Genomic DNA, 27639 nt, shown 5'->3' on the forward strand with positions numbered 1-27639 from the left:
ACATCCAGTGATCTACCGGTAGATCACGATCAACCTGTTGGACATGCCTGTTCTATGCCATCTGGTGTGGACCAAAAACCTCACCACTGCCAGCACTGTGGCCCATTTCCTGTCCATTTTGGCCCAAAATATAGCACTAACTAGAAATAAAGTGATAGTTGTAGTTAGGTGTAGTTAGGAACTGGTGGTTAGACTAGGTGATGTCTGGCTACAACTTTCTGTAAAACACTGAAACCTCCAGGAACAAGTTGGCATTGACTTTTCCTTAAAAAAATAAAAGGCATTATTAAGCCCCCCAAATTATAAGCACCTTGTCTTTTCATATCCTTTTATGCTATAAATACAATGTAGGTTTCCTTTTTTCATAGAACTATAAGCACTGGCAGCCATTTAAGAAGACTGCTGTGAACTGAGACCATTTCCTCACTTTGTGGCCAGAAAGACCAAGCTCAAGCTGCTCAAGTCCAGCATCTGGACCAGATGTGGGACTTGTTTCCTCCACCCACATAGAACTGAGCTGCCAGCCGGGCATTTCATTGCTGGACACGAACTTCTGCCTGCACCCATTGTTGTCACCACTTCTGAGGTTCCAGAGGGGATGGTGAGGTTCAGAACTTAGATGGGGGTCCCAACAAGAGGCAATGCAAATTCCCAGTACTGAAGCCCCATTGGGCAGGGTGACACAATCTCTGCCCTTGCCTCAAGGGACATTGAGTCTCAACAGTCCCCATGAGCACTGGGGGCTACCACAGTACTCTGCTTACCTTCTTTCTGTCATCAGAGGGTCTCTCATAAGGGCTGATGTCTGTTTTCTGGTGAATCCTGACATGTTCCTCCTTGAAGCAGGTGAACAGCCAGGAGGAAGAGCAGAAAAGTTAGGAGATTCCAGGAGCCAGCAATGCCCCTACCCTGCAAAAAGGTGGACTTTGGCCAATGCAATATGCCAATCCTGGGTCCAAGTAATTATGATATTGTAAGAAATTTGGTTAATTTTGAGAGGTTACTAAAAACCCTGATAACTTAATTCAAAAATGTGTATGTCATACTTTTTAATCAGTTTATCGCACTGTCTTTTGATTTTATTAATAAGGAGAAATGGCTTTTAGTACTGTCTTGCATACTGTTTGCCACTGTTAATTTAATTTATCTGATGTTCTTTGTAACACCAGGCAACTGAGTTGCACTGTAAAACCACAAACTACTTCAGCTTGTCATAAAATATGGAGCAATCCGGTTAAATATTTTCCAAGTTTATACCTGTGTGAATATGAAAACTGAACACATTGCATAAGCCATGCAGAACTAGAAGGAAAACGTCTTCTAGGCCTGCAAAGTTTGAACCAGTTTTTAATGCATTTGTATTTTGAAATGGTATTTTTGTATACACATTTTACAGGGTAATTGCTGCAATAATTCCATCAAGGGCAAGGTATCTACAGAAACATTTTCAATGTACACAGTCAGCAACTTTTGTGCCTTGCTGTGTATCAACCTGGCAGCATTTTGGCCTTCTAAAGGAGACGTTTTTCAATGCTGTGATGGCTCTGTGGTTCCATCAGTGGAGTTGTGTGATTTCACCTACCAATGCAAGGATTGTAGTGATGCAGAACAATGTAAGTAGATGTCACTAGCTTTTTTTCACTAGTGTATTTCCTTTTTATGGTGTTAAATAGATTACAATACAAATCAACAGTTTTTCAGTGTTGTCCTAGAATCCAATATTAGTTGGATGCAATTAGTTCCTATCTCAGATCAGCTTTAAAATAAGTTTTGGAAAACATTGCTGGGGAAATCAAGTTCATATTTTGAAAATGGACAGAAATCAAAGACCCAGAGAGTGATGATTTATTAACTTGGTAAGCCTTTAATAAGACCTTAGTATCATGGAACATTTGCCACAAGGAAGGGGGGAGGCAGTTGGGGTATTTTTGTGTGGGGTGGGGGTGGGGTGGGATTGTGATAAGGTTGGGTATTTTGTGATTTTATATTTCTCTTGTTTACTGTTCTATGTACATATTTATATTTGCAGGATTATCCCCATTTTATTTAAGTATCATTTAGAAAACCAACACCCCACCTTCCCTTCTACTGCTTTTGCATCATTCAGGCCAGGCTGCAACAAGTTAAAACAAAACAATCTACTACAATGAATAAAATAACAGCATAAAAGCTGGAATAGGCTTGGCAGTTAAAGCATTCTAAAATAAGGGTCTAAACTTGGCTGAATATCTCTCCTCACTTTGGCAAGATCATTTTGAAAGATCATGTCATCCATGAAAGTAGATTGTGGGGTATATGGCAACATTAAAGGAATGGTGATCTAACTCTGAATGTTCAGGGTTGAGGCCTAACCTTAAATCTGAGGTGGGTGAGACCATCTTTCACTCCTAAGAATGCTGTGTTCCAGGAATGTCATGTGTTTTTTAGTATTCAAAAAAAGGAAATAAGGAAAGACCCTCCTGCAAATTCTTAGAATTTGCCTGCCCCGAGGATTCAATTAATATTTGGGAATGTTTTTACCCACCCCCACAATCTGCATAAGGATGCTAATTAAAACAGTGTACCTTATTCCTGCGATCATGCTTAGAAATGTACCACATGCCACAATGCACCAGTTCCTTCTAACTAGTATGATTATTATTATTTACCTATCAAATGCAGACAACATCTGTTTTAATGGCACAAAGTTACATGTACTGTATGTCTTCTAAGATTTGAAGGGGCACATGGTTAACAGCCAGTTTACTTACTGCAGCCATTTTTGAAATCTTTGACAACTCAACTATCAGTGAGTTTGGACTGTGGCATTATAAGAGATTTAAAAATGGACACTAACTAGACCAGTTTATTGAAAAGTAGAGTTTGTTTATACATTACTGGAATATGAAATACCAAGATTATATTCATCTGTATATATTGCTTTCTTTAATATAAATCTTGCCTGCATTGTTGCTACTAGAAATTTCAATGCTATTGCCACATAGATTGATTTAATGATAATTTTCATGTCATGATTATTCCCCCCCATTGTATGTCTGCATTTTCATAATAATAAAGGGCTCAAGGTATGAGCTTGTAGCTTTTTCTCTATGCCCTGTCCCCTTCCAAGAAGTCTACCTAAAATTCATAGACTGGACTTATATCCATGTGGTTCTTTTAATCTTGTAAGGTTTACACATAGCTTTAAGTCCTTTTAAAGAAATGTGGCCTGCATTTCAATAAGCTATTAACTTCAATATTATGGGAGGTAAAAACCTTACATTTTAGTAGGACATGCTAGCTGAGAGTCAGCCATATATTTTACTGTGCTCAGATCTTCATGAATCAGTTTTCAGTATGGGGCATCAAGTCTTTACATTTTCATTAGCTCTTTGAACTGACTTTCACATCTAAGCTGCTTCTGCTTTGCAGTTGTGTAAGAAGAAGAGGAAGACAAATGGCTGGCAGAGTGATTGCATATTGAGTCAGGTTCAAGATAACTTAAAATTATTCACCTAAGGGGGGAAATGAGAAACAGTTTCTCCTTAAAGTATATACATTCCTCCTCCCAAAACATATACTACCAGATACTTTTAAAACTGTCTTCTGTGGCCTGGAAAATTAAATGGGCATGGCTGAGCAGTAGTTTATGTTTAGACAGAAATGTGAGATACTGTGAAATAATGAAAAGATGTATAAATCTCAGACAATGTGGGGATAACATGTGTAAAACAACTCACCCATTTTGCTCCGTCTTGTATGTTTCAATTTTATCCAACAGGTTTATCTCCAAGCTGATTATATTCAGTGATGATTCTGAGGAGTAGATAGTAAAAATTAAATTCTTATTCCACAAACAATGGTTTTTAACACTACTCTGCTCCCTGAAATTAGTTTTTCTGGAGTCACCCCTAATTAAATTAGATAACCTTTAAGGTATTATATTGTGAAAACTATGCAATAAAATGTAATTACAAATCAGCAAACTTTTTAGTATTAAAAGAGCATCATATTTTGATGTATTTAAATAGTTTAGGAAACTGAGGAAAACTCAACAGAAAATATTTAGTGCACAAGCCACTTTTTGGCAGTGCGATCCTGCACATGTGTACTCAAATGTAAGCTTAATTTGGAATTTCCCTCCAACTAAGCAGGTGGCGCTGTGGGTCAAACCACAGAGCTTAGGGCTTGCTGATCAGAAGGTTGGCAGTTCGAATCCCTGTGATGGGGTGAGCTCCCGTTCCTCAGTCCCAGCTCCTGCCAACCTAGCAGTTCAAAAGCATGTCAAAGTGCAAGTAGATAAATAGGTACTGCTCCAAGTGGGAAGGTAAACGGCGTTTCCGTGTACTGCTCTGGTTCACCAGAAGCGGCTTTGTCATGCTGGCCACATGACCTGGAAGCTGTACGCTGGCTCCCTTGGCCAATAACGCGAGATGAGTGCCGCAACCCCAGAATCGGTCATGAATGGACCTATTGGTCAGGGGTCCCTTTACCCTTTAAGCGGGTATAGGCAAGCTGCATAAATGGTTTTACGGAAGTTTCAAATTGCAAGGAAAAAGTGCTGATTGCTTAAGTAAAATGACATTCTATACACCTAACGTTATGCTGTTCCATTCATTGTCAGTTTTGCTCTTTAGACTTTCATCACTGCACCATTTCAATCTTGCATGCTGATGTAAGAGTTGTTTTAAGGCTGGGGTGCTATGGTGTGGTTTTTATTTTTTTTAAAAAATGCCTTCCCTCTCCATTAATAGTTTGCAACTGCCCACCTGAGAAATGTGCAGGATCAAGCCTAAGAGATCTCCCCCTCCACCACCAGCGATTATACCTTTTTTGAAGATATTATGAACATATTGCTGAAAATGCAATCTAGCAAAGCATTATGTTGATGAAGATACAAATGTTTGAGCCAAATGCTTCTTTCCAGTGATTAATCTTCATTGCTCTATAAGAAAGGGTAATGCTGCTGAAATGTACAATACTGAATCATTAGTGCTAAATGCTGCATTGGTTATGTTACTGTGGTACTATTACTTCCCTAGATCTAGATGCTATACTCCTATTGATGCAGCCCAGAATTGCATTGGCTTTTTAGCTGCTGCATCACACTGCTGACTCATGTCAAGTCTGTGGTCTACCAAGACTCCTAGGTCCTTTTCACATGTACTGCTCTCAAGCCAGGTGTCACCCATCCTGTATTTGTGCCTTTCATTTTTTTTTGCCCAAGTGTAGTACCTTACATTTCTCCTTGTTAAAATTCATCTTGTTTGCTTTGGCCCAGTTGTCTAATCTGTTAAGGTCATTTTGAAGTGTGATCCTGTCCTCTGGGGTATTATCCACCGCTCCCAATTTGGTGTCGTCTGCAAACTTGCTCAGGATGCCCTCAAGCCCATTATCCAAGTCATTGATAAATATGTTGAATAAGACTGGGCCCAAGACAGAACCCTGTGGCACCCCACTAGTCACTACTCTCCAGCATGAGGAGGAGCCATTGATGAGCACCCTTTGGCTTCGGTCAGTCAGCCAGTTACAAATCCACTGAATGGTAGCATTGTCTAGCCCGCATTTTACCAGCTTCTTTACAAGAATATCATGGGGCACCTTGTCAAAGGCCTTGCTGAAATCAAGATAGGCTACATCCACAGCGTTCCCTTCATCTACCAGGCTTGTAATTCTGTCAAAAAATGAGATCAGATTAGTCTGACATGACTTATTTTTCAGAAACCCATGCTGACTTTTAGTGATCACAGCGTTCCTTTCTAGGTGCTCACAGACCATTTGCTTAATGATCTGCTCTAGAATCTTTCCTGGTATTGATGTCAGGCTGACTGGGCGGTAATTGTTTTGCTAGTCAGTCATCCAACTTGGTCATTTGCTTAAATGTTATGTTCATAATCAGAATTGGATTCTATGTTTCAATGCAAATCTGAAATAGTACCATTTGCTTTTGCTCAAATGCTGGTAGATTCCATATTTGTTTTATGTGGCGTAAACTTCCTTTCCATGTCTAACCACCCAATAGAGATGGCAGATTTTGATAGTGTAATATCAGAGTTTTTAACATGTATGAAATAGACCTGTGGTCTTTTATACTTCATTGTTCATTGTTTTAGGTAAATTGTAATCTGAAAGCAATCTGGCATGCTTTTTAGAAATGAAAAACGTTAATAAGTAAATGATATGGCATTTTGTATAATGCAGGTGTTCATTATGGAATGCAAAGTATTCAAGTAACCCTTTTAATATTAGGTTCCTATTATGGAAAATGTGATTTTGAAAGTGATCTGTGCAATATGAACAATGAGAAATCACCTGTTGACTGGATAAGGAGAAATGGAAAGAACATCATAGGATCTCCTCATTCTGACCGCAATGGGAACAACACAGGTAAGGGCAACTTACTCTCTTGCAAATAATAAACAAATCTATCATCATATAAATCAGTGGTGAGGAAACTTTGGCCTGCTGGATGTTAGACTCCAATTCCTATCAGCATAGCTCTACACCTGAGAGTATGTGTACACATTTATCTACCTATCAACTAAAGATAACACTTCATGCATCTGTTGAAGTAATACCTTTCTTGGTCTAGAGTCCACAAGACACATTATCATTTTTTATTCAACAAATTAACACAGCTACTCTTCTGGAAATTATTATTTTCTGTGAGGATTAAGACTGTCTTATTTGAAAACCTAAACATTTTATATATTCAGTGATACTGTTTGGCTTCTGGCCCTTTTCTGCCTTCAGGAACATGAACCCTATACTGTAGTATGTTTTGGCATGGTTGCCACAGAGTATTGGGGGGGGGGGGCAATAAGTCAAATGATAAGGGACAACAATGGAGAGGAAAAGGGAAGAATTCTCTTGCATATAATTATGCTGAGACCAAAGATATTAACCATCATAAGAAGATTTTTTGATGGTCCCTCTAGATGTACTTTGAACCTCTGGTAACACTGGAAACAAGTATTCTCAGTATCACATTGTACACGAAGGAATCATTTTACTCTGCCTTTTTTTTTAGACATCATCTTTTAAACATTTCTTGAGTTGGTAATTTTAAGACTTGGAAAGTGTACTAGGAGGCATAAAATTGGTTTCTGACCTAAAGTAGTCTTGGTCATTTTATTGAATTTAAATGGTCATCAAAAGTAAGAGATTGGTAGCCCCATTACAAATGGGAATTGGACTCAAATACGGTCACAGCCTCTGACTTAATACCAGTCAATTTTCAGCTGCACTTTCAGGAAATTCTTTTTTTATTCAAGCTGGATGTAATGCATGGCAGTCATAGTTCCTGCCCTGGGTGACTCTCTGAAAAGGTATGGCCTGCCACTTTCCTGGGTTTGCAGCGATATGTCGTGCTGGGTCTAGAATAGTGACTGCTTGCAAGCCTAGGCGGAATTGGCAAATGTCAAGTTGTGGATTTGTGTCTGAGCAGGCCAGGGGTCAAAGTCAGGAAAGCAAAATGAGAAAAGAGTGACTCACCCAATCAAAGATAACATATTCCTGAAGTTCAGGGTCCAGGCCAAGGTCTGAAGTCAGATAAAAAGGAAGGAGCAGAAAGAACAGCAGGGAAGCAACAGAAGGAAAGACAGTCCCAGGAATGATTTTAGGCAGCAAGATGCAGAGTTACAGAAGGGTGCCTTGAGCACAGCCCTTTTTTGATCCTTAGGATATGCTACAAGGTTTCTGGCTGAGGAGACTGAGGGGATCGAGTGAGAGGTGGAGGAGATTTTAATGAAGCTTTATTTGCGTCAGCCATCGGCCATAGCAACAAAACAGCAATGCAATATACAAAGAACAGAAATAAAAAGTTTATTATATAAAACACACTTTAGGGTCCTGAATCAGCAGTCAAATAGTGGCCCTTATTCTGATTGCCCCACCTAAAAACCTTGCAACCTTTGCTGTCATCTGCTCCTCTTGATCTGCCGGGAGAAAGGACACTGTGGCAGTGGTTGGGCGACCCGGAATGGACGATAAGAGAGGGGTGATAATCTCATTCCTCAATTCATTATATAAAGAGTGCAAGCCTGAAGGGCATGTGCCACTGATTTGGTACTGACTCGGAGGAGATGCTGAGGAGAGAGGAAGAGGGGAAAATGAGAGGTTAAAACATTGACAAAGCAGGAGGGAGAGAGAAGGAACCATTGAGAGAGGGCTGTGGAGGAGAAAGCAGCCTCTGCCTTCCCATAACAACACCAATTCAGCCAAAGCTCCCACCCATAGCTGTCAAGTTTTCCCTTTTCTCACGAGGAAGCCTATTCAGCATAAGGGGATTTCCCTTAAAAAAGGGAGAACTTGACAGCTATGCCACCAGGAGCAGAGCTTGAGGCCTACAACTGGATTCCAAGTTTGAGAGATTCAGACTGCTCACCTGGGTCTAACTCGGTTATTTGGCCTCCATCCAAACTCCTGGTGTGGTTCAAATTGTATGCCTGCCTCTTGCTCCCTCACTATCCTCCCCTCAAATTCCAATTCTGTTAAGTTGCCTATTATTTGCTGTTTCCTTTCAGGGTGACAGAGGCTGATACACAAGAGATACCACACACTGTTTTAGGGGGGGGGAGGGCTGTCATTCTTTCCCCTCATCCACCTCACTACAGTTTGAACCCAAGTCCTATGGTTGTCTCCACAACAAGGGGTTGCTGTTATGGAATTTGAGGTCGCTTTAAGAGTGCCAAAGCAAGGCACCTCCAGGAGTACATGGCAAGAATCTAGGCCCTGCCTCAATGGCATTGCCTGGTCTCTGTGTGTAAGGGTTAGGCCGGGGTTGGGAACTTGAGGCCAGGCCACAAAATGCAGCCTTCCTGGCCTCTCTGTGGCCCTCGGGACTCTTCCATGGCTTCTCCTCCTTCTCTACAAACACACAGTCTCTCACCAGGCCTAGAGATGTAAAATTTCCGGAAATTTTGAAGCTCGGGGAAAACCCCACCCACCCCTGTTTTTTTTTCCCGGGGGACGACGACGATGGAAATTTTCGGAAAAAATGGGAAAAAATGCTGCACTTCTTTTTTATTTTCCAGATTGGAAGTCATTCTGTTACTTTAGAAACATAAAATATAACTATGGACAATTTTAATGGGCATAAAATTATCACAAGTAGCTTATTAAAAATATAGTGTATCCAAACGATTATTACAAACAGAATTTACTTTTAAAATATTTATTTGTATTTGTAACAAATGGAGCAACAATTTCCTGAACTGTTTACTAGTTTATGTGGAACAAAAAAAAAAACTCCACAAAACAATTTTTAAAAATCCAGAAGTAACAATTATTCATATTTCCTCTCCACAGTATTTAATCCCCCCCCCACAATTTTTCTGAGAAAAACAAAAAAGGCTTCGGGGAAAAACGTTTTTTCCCTGAATTTTTCCGGGGTTTTTTTCCGGGCCTTCACATCTCTAACCAGGCCTAGCTTGTAAACTGCTTGAGTGCTTTTGCCTGCTCTTGAAGTCTGGTAACGCCTCTTGCCTCCAAGTGTCCCTATTTTCCAGGGATGTTCCTGATTTAGAGAAGCCGTCCTGGTTTCTGATTTGATCTTGGGATGTCTCACTTTTCCTTAGGATGTCCTTAATTTCATTGAAGAAATGTTGTAGGGTATGGTGGGATGTCCCAATTTTCATTGCAGAAGTGTTGGACATCCGAGTCGTTTAATGTTTTATGCTTTTATGTTTTTATATATGTTGGAAGATGTCTGGCATGGCTGGGGCAACCCAGTAAGATTTGTAGGGTATCAAGAGTAAAATCATCATTATGGAATGGAACGCCCCTATTTTCATTGGAGAAATGTTGGAGGGTATGAAACCGAGGAAGCGAGGGCTGAGAAATTTGCCCTGTTGGTTGAGGAAGGAAGAAACCTGGATGGGGTGGTGGCCAGTCCTTTAAAAGGAGACTGGCATCCTGTCCCTCTGAGATTTTGCAGGGCTGTGGGATGTAGGCCCCCTGAGATCTCATGAAAAAATAAAATAAAAACCCCAGCCATGGCAGCACCTGCCCTACCCCAGAAATCGACCAACAGCTTCAATGGGCTCACTTAGCAACAAGTAATCATTTTATTTTCAAAAGAATCTCAAAGAAATATACAAAATACAAATACAATGTAGCATATTAATAATAAAATAAAAACCTATTAAAAAACACCATGCTATTCCGTCAGTAACACAGCCATCCATATCCCTCAGTAGAAAACCCCAGCCAGTCACTTTGTATGACAAAAACAGAAATGTGTATAGCCTTGGAATTCAAATTAAAATAATCTATTCCAACTGGGTTAGCACATTCACTGCCACATGCCTGTGGAGGGCAGCCTTGTTCTGATAAGACTCTGAATGGCCGTGAGCAACTTTATCTCATCAGAGCTCTTGCCTTGAGCTATAAACACCAATGCCCATGTGCCTATCAAAACAACTATTGCACATCTATACAACCATACAGCAAATAGGATCTGTGCATATCATAAAGCATATGACTTCCCCACGAGAATCCTGTGAGCTGCAGTTTACCCCTCACAGAAGTAGAATTCCTGACACCCTTAGCAAACTACAGTTCCCAGGATTATTTGGGGGGAGTCATGTGCTTTAAATGTATGGTGTCTATGCAGCCTTTGATTTAGGAAAAGGAAATGGAGAAAGTAAACTTCAAAAGTTAAACAACTATAAAGAGAATGGGTGCAGTAGTAGCACTCCTTAAATTAAAGTCCACTGGCCAGGTGTTTCAAATTGGTCACAGCTGGTTTCAGTTCCCCTAGGTCATCCACAACATAAGGACCCAGTCAGCAGTGGAATATCTGAGCAGATAGATTTGATGGCCTTGTTCCCATGTTCCTTGTTCACCTGGCACTAATCAGACATGTGAGTGTTCAAAGGAGAGGGTGGTGGCTTGATGGACAGAGAGAAGCTGTATATAGTTAGGATTTGGCATGGAAGGGGGCAAAACTGGTGGAGTGGAAGAAGGTAAGAAAGGTGCTTTCTGTGGAGTCATCAAAGCTTTTGAACCCCAAAGTTTGCAGGAAGAATCTGATTTACTGCAATGCACCTTGCAACACCTTTTTAATTGTCTTAATAGACATTGGTACCTCGGGTTACAGACGCTTCAGGTTACAGACTCCGCTAACCCAGAAATAGTGCCTCGGGTTAAGAACGTTGGTTCAGGAAGAGAACAGAAATTGCATGGTGGCGGCGCGGCGGCAGTGGGAGGCCCCATTAGCTAAAGTGGTACCTCAGGTTAAGAACAGTTTCAGGTTAAGAATGGACCTCCGGAATGAATTAAGTTCTTAACCCGAGGTACCACAGTAATCTAAAAGCAGCAGCAGCACATGAAAGCGGGGGTATGAGAAAATGTGGCATTGAGTTGCTGCTCAGTTTGTACCAAGAACTCTCAGCTTGTAAGAAATATATCAGCTCTGATCGATCTGTTCATGGAATATAAAGTAGATTGTTTCACTTTAATATCTGATGTGTGACTCCCAGTTGTCCTAATCCACAGTGCTCAGTACTGGCTACAGGCCAGTTGCCCAATCCATTATCAATTTTCTTTTCTTTTCTTCATACTGAGTTTTCCAGAATTCTACAAAGTCTAGGAAACCAACTTCTAATTTTTTCCCCTTCCTATCAATAGCCCATTTCCTTACACTGTCCTCTGAACACATCCCATTTCCGGCAATTCTGAGGAGCAGAGTGGTCTTTGTGGCTAGCAACCAGCTCACATGTCAGGTAACTGGACTATCTTCTCTTCATATTGCTTGCTGTCACTGCAGTTTGCAGACACACTTGGACCGTTCCTTTTTCTTCTTCTTAGATTTCGTTTTACTATTGGATTGGTCAAATAAATGGAACCCTCACAGTGGGACTCCAAACCAACTCTGATAGAGCCTCGGGGACTGTATGGCAAGAAAGAGGAGGAATTAAAAATCAGTGGCGAAGAGCTGTGATCACAATCAACAATACTCTGAACGTTGAGGTATGCAAGCTGCTCTGGCATATTCCAATACTGGGATGAGTGAAATGTCAACTTAAAGAGAAGAACTTGCACTAGAAATTTAATTCGATTGAATAGTAAGGTGGAATTCTGATGAAAAATTCATGTCTGGTATTACTTGACCTTATCTCAATGATTTAATGGAAGCATTCATTTTGTAATTATGCATGTAACTCAAACTGAAATTAGTTGGATAGTATATGAAGTGGGAGGACATAATAATGAAACCCACTTACAGTAGCCATGCACTTACACTTATTTTTCAGTAGCGTTTTGCTTAGAATGTTGAACCAGACCTGTACAACTTATCCCCCTCCAAGCCTAACATATCCTATGATCCACGTAGGGCAGCCCACCTAGGGCTTCATAGGCACCCTATTCGTCTTCCTTCCTGGCACTGAAAGAAAATGAGGTTCTTAGTGATTTGCCCAAGGTCCATGTCAGTCAATAGGACTTTTGACAAACCTGTCCCATTGATTTCAGTGGCACCTAAGTGCAAGTAATAGGCTGGATCCAACACATTATTCATATCAAGCTTCTTAGTCATGTTGATTTACAAGGTAGCTAAAAGTATAAAATCACAATAAAACAGGAGCACTGAAGACTTGCTAATATGCATAGGTTATAATTTTACCAGTGCTCAGAACTGTATTACAGTGGTACCTCGCAAGACGAATGCCTCACGCAACGAAAAACTCACAAGACGAAAGGGGTTCGTGATTTTTTTTGGTGACTCACAAGACAAATTTTTCTATGGCCGTGCTTCGCAAGACTATTTTTTTTTGCAATTTTTTTTTTGCATTTTTATCCCTATGGGAAAGCGCGCTTCGCAAGACAAAATTTTCACAATATGAAACGACTTGCGGAATGAATTAATTTCGTCTTGCTAGGCATCAATGTACTACAGTTTTCAAGCCTATAGCAAACAAGATTAATGAAACTTCCATTTAGGGACCAGCCCTTTATCTAATATCTATTCAGAAAAGAGTTTTAAAAATCTGTGGAAACTCAAAAAGCAACATCTTTCCTATCTCTAGTAGGGCTAGTAGCTTAGATCCTCTCTGGTCAGTACTCAGTTATATGTTGCATAGAAGTAATGGATGCACAGGGATGTAGTTATATTAATGTTCTGCCTTTCCTCTAAGGCATTCAGTGTGGCATACGAGGTTCCTCAACCACCCAGTGTGGCATACGAGGTTCCTCAACCACCCATTTTGGCATACGAGGTTCCTCAACCAGTGTGGCATACGAGGTTCCTCAACCCCCCCCAAAAAAAAACAACCACCCATTTTTCTCTTCAGAACAACGCTGTGAATTAAGTTAGGCTGGGAGAGAATAATATTCTCAAGGTCAACTGGTAAACTTCATAGTTGACCAGGAATTTGAGCCTGGGTTTCCCTGCTCCAACTTTGACACTTAAACCTAGCCTTTTCCACTTGCTTCCCTCCAGAAGATTTGGACATCAACCGACACCACCCAATGGCCAGGGATGATGGCAATTGTAGTCAAGAAACAGCTGGAGGGCACAAAGTAGGGAAGGCTACTCTAAGCACTATGCCACACTGGCTTAATGGAGGGGATTGTTGGTGTCTGTTCCCCTGCCCTCTCTTCTAACACTGATGCCAAAAAGGAGTGGGCACAGAGGACATGTTTAAAGAACACATCTATGTTAGGCCGTAAGACCTTCGGGTAAACTAGAAAGCAACAAAGAGAGAGCCGCAGCTTCTTCCAAGCTCCCTTATAAGCTCCCTTGCAGATAATTTTAGATACTTCAGTATTGTAATGGACAGTATTACTACTGAATAACCATGTCTCCCTAATATTCTGGTAAATGCTATGCAGGTTTCCATCAAAGGACAAATATTTGAACCTTGGGCACCAGGAGAAACCATTGCTATTGATGATGTTTCAGTCACTGAAGGATGTCTGCTAGCTTTTGGTAAGGATGCATTCCTGTAGCTGTACTAAATTATTTATCTGATGCTTAATTAGGAAAAGAAAAAAACCCACAAAGCAAGAATGCCTTGTTGATATTCTAAGCGTAGATACTAATAAACCAGGGATTTCAGGCATCTGTTTTGAATTTACTTGCATAGCTGATCTTAGCTTGTGGTGAACCTTTAGTATGCAACAGATGCCATGGGAAGAATCTGACTGTTCATGTGTCATTGTAGATCTACCTAGATGCTGGTTTGTTGGCAAAACAAGCTAGTTCAGTGAGTAATGCCTGCCACAAGCAAACAAGTAATCAATCTTGTGATTTTGTGCACTTGGAACTTCAAAAACTAAAAGTACATAGTTTTGACGTTGACAAAAGGCGGCAGTGACAGATGAGTTTTAATGTATTTGGGACTATACATGTGCATGGCCGGACCACAAGCTGGTGCTTCTTTCTAGAATACCTTCTGGCCTCCTAGATTTGTGCCAGGCAAATCTGTTATTTCTGTGTGTTTTTTCTTGTTTCTGGTGTTGGGTCCAGGTTTTGGGGATTTTGTGGACAAGATGCCCTTGAGGCCCCCCCTCCTTCCTATCCCTAGCAGCCCACTTCCTCCTAATAATTGAAGTTATTACCCATTTGCTAGCCTTATGCCCTGAGCACAGTCTACATTGGGAGTGAGAGTGTAAGGTGAGAGTGTAAGGTAAGTGGAAGCTGCGCCTCTCAAAACTTGTTCGTTTCCCCAGAGAGGACAGATGTACAAGCAGTGAGTGGAGGAGTAGGTTCAGAAGGTGATTGGGAGTGGGACCCCTGCTTTTTGGGCCTTGGCAGATGCTGGACATTGCCAACCTTTGCAGCCAGCCTTATAAAACATCTGCCTTGCACCTCTGCTCCATTGATACTGACCTTCTGGAGACTGCAGTAAAAGAAAAATGTCAGGGGCACAGGGCCAGAGTTTTATTGCCCTAAATATGTGACCCCAAATAACTGTCTGCATTACAATAATTTGGGTTTACTGCCAATAATGTGGAGTGCAAGGCAGCAACTAAAGCCTACAAGAGATACTGGGAGATTTGCCAAGCACATTTAAGCCCTTGGAGTTGCAGAGTTCAAAGATGACCTCAAATTGTCTCTTAAAATGCAGCACTGGGGGCCCATCTGTTTATTTTAGTGAGGTGATTCATGTTATATTCTAGAATGTAGTGTTTATGTCTCAGATAAATTTAGCTCCAGCAAACAGTTCTGAGCACAGGAGTCCAAAACAACCAGAGTCTCCTGAGACTGAAGGAAAAACTCGCTTCTTCAGTACACATGTAGTTTCTTACACCTTTTAGGATTCTCAGCAATATTGTTGCATTGTAGAGCAAACATAACTCAAATGCCCTAGGAATTTGGCAGTAGTGTGAGATTTATTTCACATGGTACCTTTAACAAAAATAAAATAAAATAAAATACATGAATAGCATATGTTATACCTGTGGAGCTGGGCATTTTACTGTTAGGTTTATGTGTGTTCTGCTTTAAGTGTTTGTTCTACTTGCTTTTTATTGATTATATTATATTATTTTATGTGTATACTCTAGACATGCATATTTATGAAACAAAAATAAATAGTAGCAGTTGTTCATGTAGTTTTTATTTTTATGTATAATTCTTATACACAGTGCTTTTTTCTAAAAAAAATGTTTAGGGGTACTCTAATTGTGACTCAATAAAATCACCATTTTATAGTTCAAATTGAGGAATATAAATACAGTAAATGGACTAAAGTACAAAGATTCACAAAACGTTTAGGGGTATGCGTACCCCTGCGTCCCCCCAGAAAAAAGCACTGCTGATACAGTAGCCTATCCTATATAATAAAGTCCCTGTGTCTCTGCGTCTAGTCCCTGTGTCCCTGCTACTGCGCATGTGCCCCATGGACACAGGGACTGGGCACAGGGACTGGACGCACACAGAGCCCCATCCCTGCGCACTCCCCGTCCCCGCGCACTCACTCGCGCCCTCGAGCCGGGGGGGGGGGCGAATGCGGTTCCTCTCCCTCAATGGCTTCCCCTCCAAACCACCGTTCTGCCCCTCGCCTCCCGACTAATGGCGCGAGGGGAAGAGGGAAAGTCTTACAACAGAATATTAAAATACAATATAAAATAAAATAAATAAAATACACCTCTCTTTCTCCCAGCGGCGCCCATGGTGGCAGGCAACCAAGGGGCGGAAAGGAGGTGGCGGTGGGTGGATCCCGGGGCCGGCTAGCCTCCTCTCCGTAGGCCGGGTCAGGCCTGGCCGAGGAGGCGGCGTCGCGGCCCCGGCTTCTACAGCCGAGCGCCGGGGTTGCGATCCGACCTTGCTGCTGCTGAGACACGTGCTTCGGGCTGCTGCCGCTGCCGCCACAATGGAGGTCTGCTCTAGCATCCGTTATTTTAAGGGGCTTCAAGATACATATATATAATGTTTGCATGTTTTTGTTTGGCCTGTCCTGCATTTAGATTTGTATAAGCAATATATGTATCTTGTACCAAGCATGACATACATTCCTTTATCAAATGTCGGCTAGCTTCCAAACAGTGCCTCTTAAGAGTTTTGAACATATTAGACTCCACCCCTGTAGTTTAGTTATATTATACATATTTCAAAACCAAGCGTCTGAATCTAAGTACACTTTCTCTCCTATGGATTTAGAGCCAGACTTGTAGCACCTTAAACACTAAAGAGATTTGTTGTAAGATAACCTTTTGTGGATCACTTCATCAGATGCAGCTTATGCTGCAATAAATCTGTCAAGGTGTCACAAGATTCTTAGTTGTTTTTGATGCCACGGGCTAACATCAAGGGTCTTCAACCGTTTGGACGAGAGTGCTAGGGGTGGCCAGTCTCAAAACAGCTGCTTTGGGTTCTTTTTTTTAAAAAAACAATGACCGCTTCCCCAACATAAAGGGGAGGCGCATTTTGCGCAGTCGCGTGCAGCCCCCCCCTGGGATCCCTGAGGCAGACCTGGAAGTTTGGAGGCTGGCACTGCCTACCTGAGGCTGGAGGCTGGAGTCACCGCCCACTCAGTCAGCCGACCAATCCAGCCGAGGGGAGGCATGCCAGGGGGATCGGCCAGGTAGGATCAGGTAGGCTTACCTGCACACAAAGAAGAGGAGCCATTCTTCGGAAGCAGCCGACGGATACATTTTCTGTCTTGTGTACCTTGCCTGAGTCCCACTTCATGCCTAATATTCATAGCCTGATATGGGTTCTTCAGTACACAATATACAACTGCTGTGTCTGTTGAGAGGGTCACATTCATGTGTTATAAAGTCCGCTCATCCTTTTTGAGTAGTGAAGTGCAGTCTGTCCCCCCCCCCACTAACAGTACATGAATGCTCCCTTAGAATGCCCCTCGTGTTTTGTGTGTGGATAATCATGCCTGAGTATGAAAAGTCAAGTGTCAAGTGGTCTTCAGAAACTGAGTTTCAGGCTAGTTGCTGCTAGGTTGAATGGATGCAATTGCTAGAGTGAATAGATGTAACAAAGGGCAAGAGTCTTTGTATCTTCAGTAGTTGTATGGAATAAGGAATTTTGGCAGGTGTGCAGCTTGTAATTTTATGGCACTACAGGGGTTCAGAAAGCTGTCAGCCCACTCTATTGCCAATATTCTTTTAGAAAACCTACTATCTTGTTTCAAATGTTTCTTAAAGAGACCAATCTGTTATAAAAAGAAAGGATATAAAAAGTACAAAAGAGCTGAAGTAGATATTTAATTCTATCTCTATGAAGTAATAGTAGATTTGGACTTAAAACAGAAGTTCTGCTCTTAGAACAGATATTTCTCTTTCTCTGCCTTGCTGTTCTAGGTTATCTTGAGAATTTAAACATTTCTCCAATCTTGCTTGATATGCATAGGAAAATGTCTGTTTGATAATGACTCCTGATATGTAAGCTCTTGGTCCTTATCACAACCCATTTTTGAGTTCACATAGGCTAACTATAATGAATTTGCATCCTAAGTTTTTCCTGAAAATTATCTGTGAATGTTTTGTGTTATATCTTTTCCAAATATTTGCTGGATATTTGTAGTATTAAATTTCCTTATCTGACAGTTGATAATTGATGATATTTTATAGTTTTTCTATATTGCATTTTGACAGTATTTGATAATAGCTTAGCTTCAATGATTTAGCTATGATTAATAGCTGCTGCGTAATGGCGTTTAGTAATTCACAGTATTGAACTAACATATGCCACATACCTGTCTACTTGGAAGAAACTCTGCTTAGTTAAATGGGGCTTACTCTCAAGTAAGTGAGTATAGGAATGCAGCCATACAGTAGTATTTAGTATCTGGTGGCTTTGAAAGTTACATGGTATATAATTCCTGATAATATGTAAGTGCTGATAGCTTATGATGCTTTAGGATACCAAAATATTAAAGAAACACCAGCAAATATAAACCACCTGACTTTTTATGTGAAATGAATGTGAATGAATTTGAAATTTCATATTAAAAATGTTAATACAATTGGAAAAAGATTAGTTTTGAATAATTAAAAATACTAGTTTCAGCTCTAATCTAGGCACTGTAGAACACAAAGTAGATTTTTCCTTCTTTTTTAGTTTTCAAATTTATCATGAATCAGCATTTTTTCTATGTAGCTCAGAGGTAGACTATATGCTGTGCATATAGAAGGTCCCAGGCTCAATCTCTGACATCTGCAGGTAGGGCTGGGAAAGGCTCTTATCTGAATCTTGGAGAGCTACCACCAATCTAGGGCAGCCTTAAGTCCAGATTTTCCTAGACATTATGAGGATTTCAAAGGTAGAATTGATGTTGGGGGGGATTTCCGAATTTGCGGGGGGTTGGTTGGTGTTTTTGTTTTAAAAAAATGCTCAGCAGCTTTCAGGTTGTCCTGGTTTTTACCTTTTGAAATATGGCAACTCTAACCAATCAAATGTGCACAATATGAGTTGGATGGACCAATGGTCTGACTCAGTATAAAGCATCTGCCCAAGACTCATTCATGTACAGTATATATGTTCATAATATTTGATGACTTGGGCCAAAGTGCTGGCTTTCCCTTTGAAAAGGTAGATTCCCTTGGGAGGTGGTGGACTATCCTTCCTTGGAGGTGTTTTTTATATATATATAGCAGAGGTTGAATGGCCATCTGACATGGGGGTTGGATTAGAGGACCCTTGGGTCCCGTCTAAGATTCTATGATTGACATAGAGTAATATTTTATACTACTAATTTATAATGACTGATTCACATATGCAAGTTGTCTCTTGTTACTAGAATGATGGAAACAAGTACAGTGGTACCTCGGGTTACGAACGCGATCCGTTCCGAGTCGCAGTTCGTAACCCGAAAAGTTCGTAATCCGAAATCGCCATTTTGCGCATGCGCAAAGCACTATTTTTGCTATTTTCACGCTTTGTGCATGCGCAAATGCGCGCGGCGCTTCTGCGCACGCACGCGCGGCGAAAATACTCCCGGGTTTGCACAGTTCGTAACCCGAGTTGTTCGTAACCCAAGGTGTTCGCAACCCGAGGTACGACTGTATATATGAGCTGAATAATAAGATATCAGGTATATGAAATTGCTGTGGTGTGTCACATCTGCAAGATATGACTTCTGTGGAAATGCTGCTCACTCTTTAAATTAGCGATTTCCCACTCCAGCTACTGTTCTTTTTCAAGAACCCTTGAGATTCTGTTCTAGGCCTGCTCAATTTGCTTCTGTCCAGATAATTGGTGTTACATCTGGCTCCTTCCTATCACAATACTTCCCATATGCCTAGGTTTAAGCCTCTCCAGTGTATCCCCCACCCACCTGCAGTCTTCAAGAATCTTTCTTGTTGCTTCTTTCAGTTTAATTCTTAGCTTCTGTTGCTGCATGACAAATTTCAGCCCAAGGCCTAAATTATTCTCTATTAATATGTTCTCTTGCCCTGTGGTTTTGGCCTAGCTCTGGTGTTGTTGTTTTTTAAGTTAAGATTAATTGACATGAGATTGGGAGGGGTTTATTTACTGTACAGGCATCCCTGTCACTTACATTCTGGGGCCCCACATGCATGAACGGAAACCCATAAAGTGGGGAGCACCCTCTAAAAAAAGCCTCCAAATGCCTGCCACTCCCCCAACTCATCTCCAGCTTTCTCTCCCACTCTCTTGCCAATTCAGACAAAAATATCTAGAGTTGAAGCTCTGGGTTTGGCTAGAAGCTGGAGGATGCATGGTAAAGCGGCTGCAGCAGCTGTGTCTACTGCTGCTGCTACACTACCCCACATGTCAGCTATTAGGTGGGTAGCCTGAGCAGCCAAAACAAAGACCTGCTGCACCTCAGGTCTCTTCAGCCTCCTAGGAGGGTCTCCTTGCAAGCTATGATGACTCTCCAGCTCTCTTTGTTTTTTACTATATTATGCATTTTTTAATGTTTTTATATTGTGAACCACCCTGTGATCTATAGATGACGGGTGGTATATAAATGTAATGAATTAATTAAAATAATAAAGTGTGGTCCTTATTGACTTTCCACGAGACAGGCCTCTCTACGTTTCATTCCTCTGTGATATAGATTGTTGTTCAAAGCAGTTAGCATGCACAACGAGCTCATCTTTTCTGTGTGTACTTAGAAATGGCAAATGACACATTGATTCTTTCATATCAGTAAAATTAAAGTAGATTGCCTAGGAGAAGAGGGAAAAGGTAATATGACTACATTGGCTACTCAGAGCTTAGCCATGTAGCCCAGAGGGGACAATGTTTGCAACTGTAAGGATTACAAGAAAACAGCTCAAATAAGTTTGTGAATATTGTTATAGATCTATTATAAACATCCCATTACTAACCCTGATTTATTTCTGAAGCAATTCTCATTTCAAATGATTTATTGATCATTTCTCTTTTCTTCTTTTTTTCTGGCTTCACCAGTTGTCTAAATTAATTCATAGTAGAGCAATGCACAATATTCATTGTCAAGAAGCTTGTGAAGTTGGAAAGAAAAAGGGAAATGCTATTCTTTTCAGGTTGTATCCATGGTGGCCTTGCATTAGTGCTTCTGATTCCATAAGATGGGGGGACGAGGAGAACAGGACAACCCAATTTTTGCCAAGTGCCATTGTTTACTGTGGCCTTTACTGCGGTATCCCATGTTGTTCTCTAGGGTTCCCCAATTCTTAAATGTTGCTTGCTGTGTGGCATGTGGGACTGTGGTGGGTAAGGAGTTCAGAAAAAAAGTTGATGCCCTGCCTAGTAAAAGTGTGTAAAAGTCCATTCTGATGATGCAAAGCAGCCATTAACAAACCCTCCAAGTGTCCCTATTTTCCAGGGACATCCCTGTTTTAGAGAAGCCATCCCGGTTTCTGATTTGATCCCGGAATGTCCCTTTTCCCTTAGGATGTCCCTATTTTCATTGGTGAAATGTTGGAGGGTATGGTAGAATGTCCCTATTTTATTGGGGAAATGTTGGATGGTATGGAGTTATCCAGTCCCCAAGCTGTCTGAAGGCAATCCTGTATACAGATTTTTCCCCTAAATGTTTAATTATGTTTTTTATATATGTTGGAAGCTGCCCAGAGTGCTAGGGCAACCCAATAAGATGTGTGGGGTGTAAAAAGTAAAATTATCATTATGGAATGGGATGTCCCTATTTTCACTGGAGAAATGTTGGAAGGTATGCATTAGATAGTGGTGCCATTCAAGTCAAACTTCAGGGCATTGGTCTCAGGCTCTGCAGTCTGGGAGTGCATGTCTAAATGTCTGCCAAAGACAGCAAGAAATGGTGAGGGCAGCAAATAGTCCCAGTTTCGACACTGAGTCTAATGCCAACGACTGCAACACACACACACCCCTTTCCCCTTTTAAAATCTTTGTATAGTGGTTTGGCAGTTGTGTGCTGTGCAGTGGAGCTCCAGCTACACCTGCCATTTTCATTTCCCCTGAAATACCTCTGCGCCCCACAGGGGCAAGCTACACATTACATCCAAATGCATATACCAAAGTCTTGGCTTTTAAAAAATGAAAAGCCAGTCATGGGAGGTTGCAGTGTTGAGTGGAGGAACGGTGGAAGGGAAGGGGATTCTTAGCCCTTTCTATGTAGCTTTATTTCCACTCAAAAACAATTCAATAAATTATTATTATTTTTCACACTACGTTCTTTTCAGAAGGGGTGAAAACAAGTTTATTCAATTCCTCCCTGTCAAGTAGTGCTGCTTCTAATACCATAGCTCTAAAGAGCTGGGTTTATCCCTTGTTGCTGCAGTTTCCCTCCCTCAATGAACATTCATGTTTATAGATCTCTGTACGTCTATTTCTCAAATGCATGACCTAAACATATCCAGAATATTATTTGATTTTGTTAAGAGGCAGGACTATTTAGTTATACTCAAAGGGCTCATCCACGCTTTCCCCCTGGGCCCAAGGGCTTTTTCCATTGTTCCACGGCTGTGCCTTGCGAAAAACCGATCTTACCTGATGAGTTGGATCTTATCTGATCTTACTTGCGGAGTTGAAAAATCGAAAGAGAGATTTTGCTTGACCAAGCTTCAATTCAATGTAGCCATCATAATGATTTTATATGTAGGAATCTCAACTTTTATTCTTAAAGTTTTGATCTTGCTCTTAGCAGATAATCCTTCATTGTGTAAGGAGAGAGTCCATGCTTGTGAAGAGACCCAAGTTCCAGATCAAGAGCGCTTCAGTAATTCTTCCAGCATCCCTTTCAATGGCATACATGGAGGATTCTGCTGTAAGATTTATTGAATATAACTTTATTATAATTAAATTATAAAACGATCTCTTCAAAATAACACTCAGTCTACATTATTTTTATTACATGGTCATATTCTGCTGAACTGATAGGGACCACCTCTGTAAACAGCACCTGTAAACTTACATGGGGGTTATGTTCCAGGGTTCACGCCTAAAGCCAAAATTGTGTATAGCCAAAACCAGGCATCCCCAAACTGCGGCCCTCCAGATGTTTGGGGCTACAACTCCCATGATCCCTAGCTAAGAGGATCAGTGGTCAGGGATGATGGGAATTGTAGTCCAAAACATCTGGAGGGCTGAAGTTTGGGGATGCTGGCCAAAACCATTGTGTTCAGTGGCGGATGGGATTACCAAAGCCATTTTTGTCAGAACCCTGCCCCCTTTCTGCCCCCTTAAAAATTTTTTTTTTTGCTAAAGAGCTTATATAGTAGTTAGATGACAATCAGTCTTTATTGAGCATTTGTTCTGATTATTTTAAGAGGCAATTATATGGCAACAAGCTTTCATCCTGATTTGCTTGTGGGGTGTTTGCATTTCCTCCCACTAATGATTCGCTCAACCAACACACTGCAATGCATTTTGTCCTACCTTTCCAAAATGTAAAAGCTCATTTTTTTAAAGAAGTGCATTTGTTGTGCTGGGGCAACAGACTTTAATTGTGCAATTCCAGAATTCTGGTATGTGCTTGAATCCGTCCTGCAACATATTGACAGATTGGGGGCACCCTGAATATTTTCTTTATGTGGGAGCCCAAAGAAAGGGAATATCAGGAATCAAAGGAACAATGATCTTCCAATAATGAAAGCAATGTCAGATTCAATTAGCCTAAAGGAGAGTAATACATTGTTCTTTCATTCAGTTCAACAGATCTGCAGTTTTAAGATTCACCTGTGTGACTGGAATTCTGATGCAACTGCAGAACATGTTTCCTGGGTTCCTGTGAAAGAATTACATGATCGTGGCTTAAAATCTCTTCTTCTGAAAGATAGAAGCAGCGGCACCAATGGTAATAAAAATGAATCAAACATGCATTTGTCAGCTGATGTGAAACTGTGGTAATTATTATATATATATGGAGAAGGACCTTCATGAAAATAGAATGAAAAACTGCAGATAAAGATAAGAAATTTCAATGAAATGAACATATTCAGAGTATGAGGTAGGATAGCCAAGGCTTCCCCTTGTTCAGTTTCCACATTTTGTTTGCTCATTGGTCAATTGTAATTCATTTTTATTATGCTTCCTCTTGTTGTCTTCGAAAGGTACTTTACCTTTACCCTGCCTCCCAGTGAAGCTTGACAGCAGGTGATGGAGGGCAGCTGGCATGAATTCTGAGCAGGGATGCTTACATAGTTGAGTACCCTTTCCTTAAATTCTTATCCCATTCCTAGGCTGCAGCTGCTGTTACTCTTTCCAGCTGGAGAGGAATCTAGGGAGATCCTCTGCTCTTTAGAAGAGCTGCAGCAGTGACCGCCCAGCCTTGGGTTAGCTTTGGCTGTGGAAAGGATATGTGAAGTGAGTTTTCTTTCCATACATGTGGCCTGCAGATCTATTGTAGGGAATTGTCTTGGCTCAAGATCAAATCCTTTGCGTGGGATTCTTCTCCCTTCCTCCTTAGGTTCATAGTGTAGTGTCAGAGGCTTGTTGAAGAAGGGAGGGCCTAAAGGTGGAGAGAGAAGTGAATTAGCCTCATGTTATTTGCGTCCTTCACTTATGTCCGTAATCTCCATATTTTTGGGAGCTAGTATGTTTTTGTATGCTTACCTAGAAAGTAGCTTGGGTACTGTGAGGGACAGGGGATATCGCGAAGTCCCTCCCCTCCTGAGTTCAAGCCCGTCCCCGAGCAAAGGGGAAAGCAGGGAGAGTTCCGATTCCAGTGGGGAAGCAGGAAGTCGTGTCCGAGGCTCAGGCAAGGTAGAGGAGCCAGGGTCCCAGGTGGGACAGGAAGGGGCAAGTAAGGGGGGAAGACCCATCCCCCCAACTCCAGAATTACGCAGGAAGAGGAGGGGCAAGAGGATGGGTCTGCCAAAGCTTTTGTGTTGGAGAAAGACGCGCCAAAAGCCATTAGGAGGTTCTGAAACCGACTGACAACATCGCTCCGTGTAAATAGCAATGACTTGAGCACTGTAAATACGCAGCACCAATAAAAGAATAAAATGCAGAGCTGCGTAGCGTCGTTACTCTGAAGTAGTCCACTCCGGCCACTGTGACAGCAACCTCCTAATCATTTTTGGGCTACTTTGGAGTTGCCGGGATGAGCGTGTCAGAGGCGGAGAAGTGGCGGCAGATCGCTGAGCAAGCCCAGCTAGAACTGCAACAGCTGTCGCTGCAGGCGCAGGGAGAATTGAAGGCAGCTAAAGAGGAGACTAAGAAGGTCCAGGACGACCGGCTACAACTTGCGGAACAGGTGAGAGAGCTCCAGGAAAAAGAGCAGCATTTAAGGGCGGTGGCGGTAGACCTCCAAAACAAGCTGGATGCAGAGAAAAACAAGGCGGGAGGGGCACCCCAAGTCCAAGTGCTGCCAGGAAGGAGAGCCGGGACCCTAGTAAGCAAGTTCAATGGAGACCCGAAGGAGTTTCAGGGCTTTGAGACTGAGATTGTGTATGCTCTTGAGCTGCACCACGATGAGTTCCCTGATGATGAGCACAGAGTAGCGTTTATTGTGGAGCACCTTACAGGGGCGGCCAGGGAGTGGCTAAGACCGTTAATTGCAACAAGGAATCCTTGCATGAAGAATGTCAAACTATTTCTAGAAGGTTTGAAAACGATGTATTCGTCCGATAGTCATATGGACCAGACTAAGGAGGAACTTCATAATTTACGCCAAGGAAATATGACAGTTCGCGCGTATTGGGCGAAATTCACCATGCTGGTGCACAGATTGGGGTGGGATCTGGAGTCTGCCCCAATGCAAGCGGCGTTTTACTTGGGGTTGCATGAGGAGGTGAAGGATGAGCTCTCGAGAGGTCCAAAGCCCAGTAATATGGATCAACTGAGCAAAGCGGCTCTGGCGGTGGGGGTGAGGCAGGAATCCAGATGGAGCGACAAGCAAGCAACGCGCGCAAAGCGGGCTTGGTTCCCACGGTCGCAGGAGAAGCCACTCCCTCAACAACCCTTTCAAGCCACGCCTGGGGCCAGTCAGGACCAGGAACCCATGCAGATTGATAGCGCGCGCGCGCGGGCTTTTCAAACCCCAGCGGCGCCAAGACGCAAGGAGGGAAGGGGTGGGAATTGCTTTCTCTGCAACTCCCCCCAGCATCTCGTCAGAGACTGCCCACATCGCAGGGAGTGGCAAGGAAAGGCGGGAACGGTTGTGCCCTCCCCCACTGACGCAGCACCACAGCAGGGAAACGGGAAAGCCTGGCTGCAGGAGACAAGGGGCGGCAGCCAGGCACAGTCAGCAGACAACAGCCCCAGCCCACCCACCCGCACAGAGAGGAGCAGAGCCAGCCCACCCCTCCCAGAGCAGGAGTGGTTCTAGAAGTGACGCTCACGCTCCCAAATGGCTATCCATTGACGGTCCTCGCCCTAATTGACAGTGGTGCCTCAGCCAACTTCTTCTCGAGAAACTTTGCAGAAGAGCACCAGATCCAGCTTCTGCAGCTGGATTTTCCTCTGCACGTGGCAACCATTGACGGCAGAGAGCTGCTGGGAGGGGCCATCACTCATCAAACCCCCCCCATGAGAATGACGGTTGGAAGGCACTCAGAGACACTGGCATTCAACGTCACCACCATCTCAGACCCCCCAATCGTTTTGGGCATGAGCTGGCTGGCGCGCCACGACCCCTCCATAAGTTGGCATCAGAGATGCATCACTTTTGGATCGGACTTTTGCCTGGAACATTGCATGCAGCACCAACCAGGGGAGGGGCCTCCGATAGCCACGGTGGCCACCATGCACGTCAAAGGGGGTGAGGCGATACCCAAACCATACTGGGACCTGCAGGAGGTCTTCAGTGAAGCGGAGTCCGACCACCTGCCCCCACACAGGCCTTTTGACTGCCAGATCAACCTGGTGCCTGGGGCAACTATACCCCCAGCCAAGCTGTACGCCATGTCAGACCAGGAACTGGAGGATCTGCGCGCTTTTATCGACAAGAACCTCAAGCGGGGGTTCATCAGAGAAAGCAAGGCAGCAGGGGGCAGCCCGGTCTTCTGGGTGGACAAGAAAGACACGCAACAGCGCCGTCTTGTGGTGGATTTTAGACGGCTGAATTCGGTGACAGAGCCAGTGGCTTTCCCCATGCCCAGAGTGGATGATCTCCTGACAGCGGCACGCAGAGGCAAGATTTTCACCAAGCTAGACCTGAGGGGGGCGTACAACTTGATCAGGATCCGGGAAGGCGATGAGTGGAAAACCACGATGTTCACGCCTCTGGGCTCTTTTGAATATCTGGTGATGCCCTTCGGGTTGCAAGGGGGCTCAGCATGCTTCCAGGCCTTCATGCACCACGTCCTGGGGTCCCTACTCTTCAGGAAATGCTTGGTCTTTCTGGATGACATCCTTATTTACTCCAACGACCCAGTGCAGCACGTGAAGGACGTCAGGGAGGTGTTACAGCGCCTGAAGGAGAACCACCTGTATGTGAAGCTGGAGAAGTGCAAGTTTCACACCAAGGAGGTGGACTTCCTGGGCTACAAGCTGTCAGACAAGGGGCTGGCAATGGACAAGGACAAGGTGCAGACCATCCTGGACTGGCACAGCCCCAGGACGCGCAAAGATGCCCAACGCCTACTAGGCTTTGCCAACTTCTACAGGAAGTTCATCAAGAACTTCTCTCGAGTTACGGCTCCCATCACTGACTGCCTGAGAGGCAAGCAGAAGTTCAGGTGGACACCAGAGGCGCAAGCAGCGTTCGAAAGCCTCAAGAGGGTGTTCGCCTCAGACCAGAACCTGTTCCACGTGGTTCAGGACGCGCCCCTACGCATTGAAACAGATGCTTCTGATAAGGCTGTGGGCGCCATTTTGTTGCAACTGGA

General features: G+C 42.8%; 1 protein-coding gene across 1 annotated transcript in view; it reads left to right on the top strand.

The window, feature by feature from the left end:
* The first annotated feature begins 1275 nt into the window (after positions 1–1275).
* The window catches only part of MALRD1 (MAM and LDL receptor class A domain containing 1), a 268805-nt gene continuing 242441 nt past the window's right edge, over positions 1276–27639 (top strand). Inside the window, exons 1-7 of the mRNA XM_088654242.1 lie at positions 1276–1613; positions 6229–6366; positions 11611–11705; positions 11791–11952; positions 13813–13909; positions 22512–22634; positions 23517–23663. Of these exons, the coding sequence (XP_088510368.1) occupies positions 1451–1613; positions 6229–6366; positions 11611–11705; positions 11791–11952; positions 13813–13909; positions 22512–22634; positions 23517–23663 (925 nt within the window). The 5' untranslated portion in view covers positions 1276–1450. The remainder of the gene's footprint in view (positions 1614–6228; positions 6367–11610; positions 11706–11790; positions 11953–13812; positions 13910–22511; positions 22635–23516; positions 23664–27639) is intronic.

The sequence above is a fragment of the Zootoca vivipara genome, chromosome 11, assembly GCF_965207765.1.
Source record: "Zootoca vivipara chromosome 11, rZooViv2.hap1.1, whole genome shotgun sequence".
Classification (NCBI taxonomy): domain Eukaryota; kingdom Metazoa; phylum Chordata; class Lepidosauria; order Squamata; family Lacertidae; genus Zootoca; species Zootoca vivipara.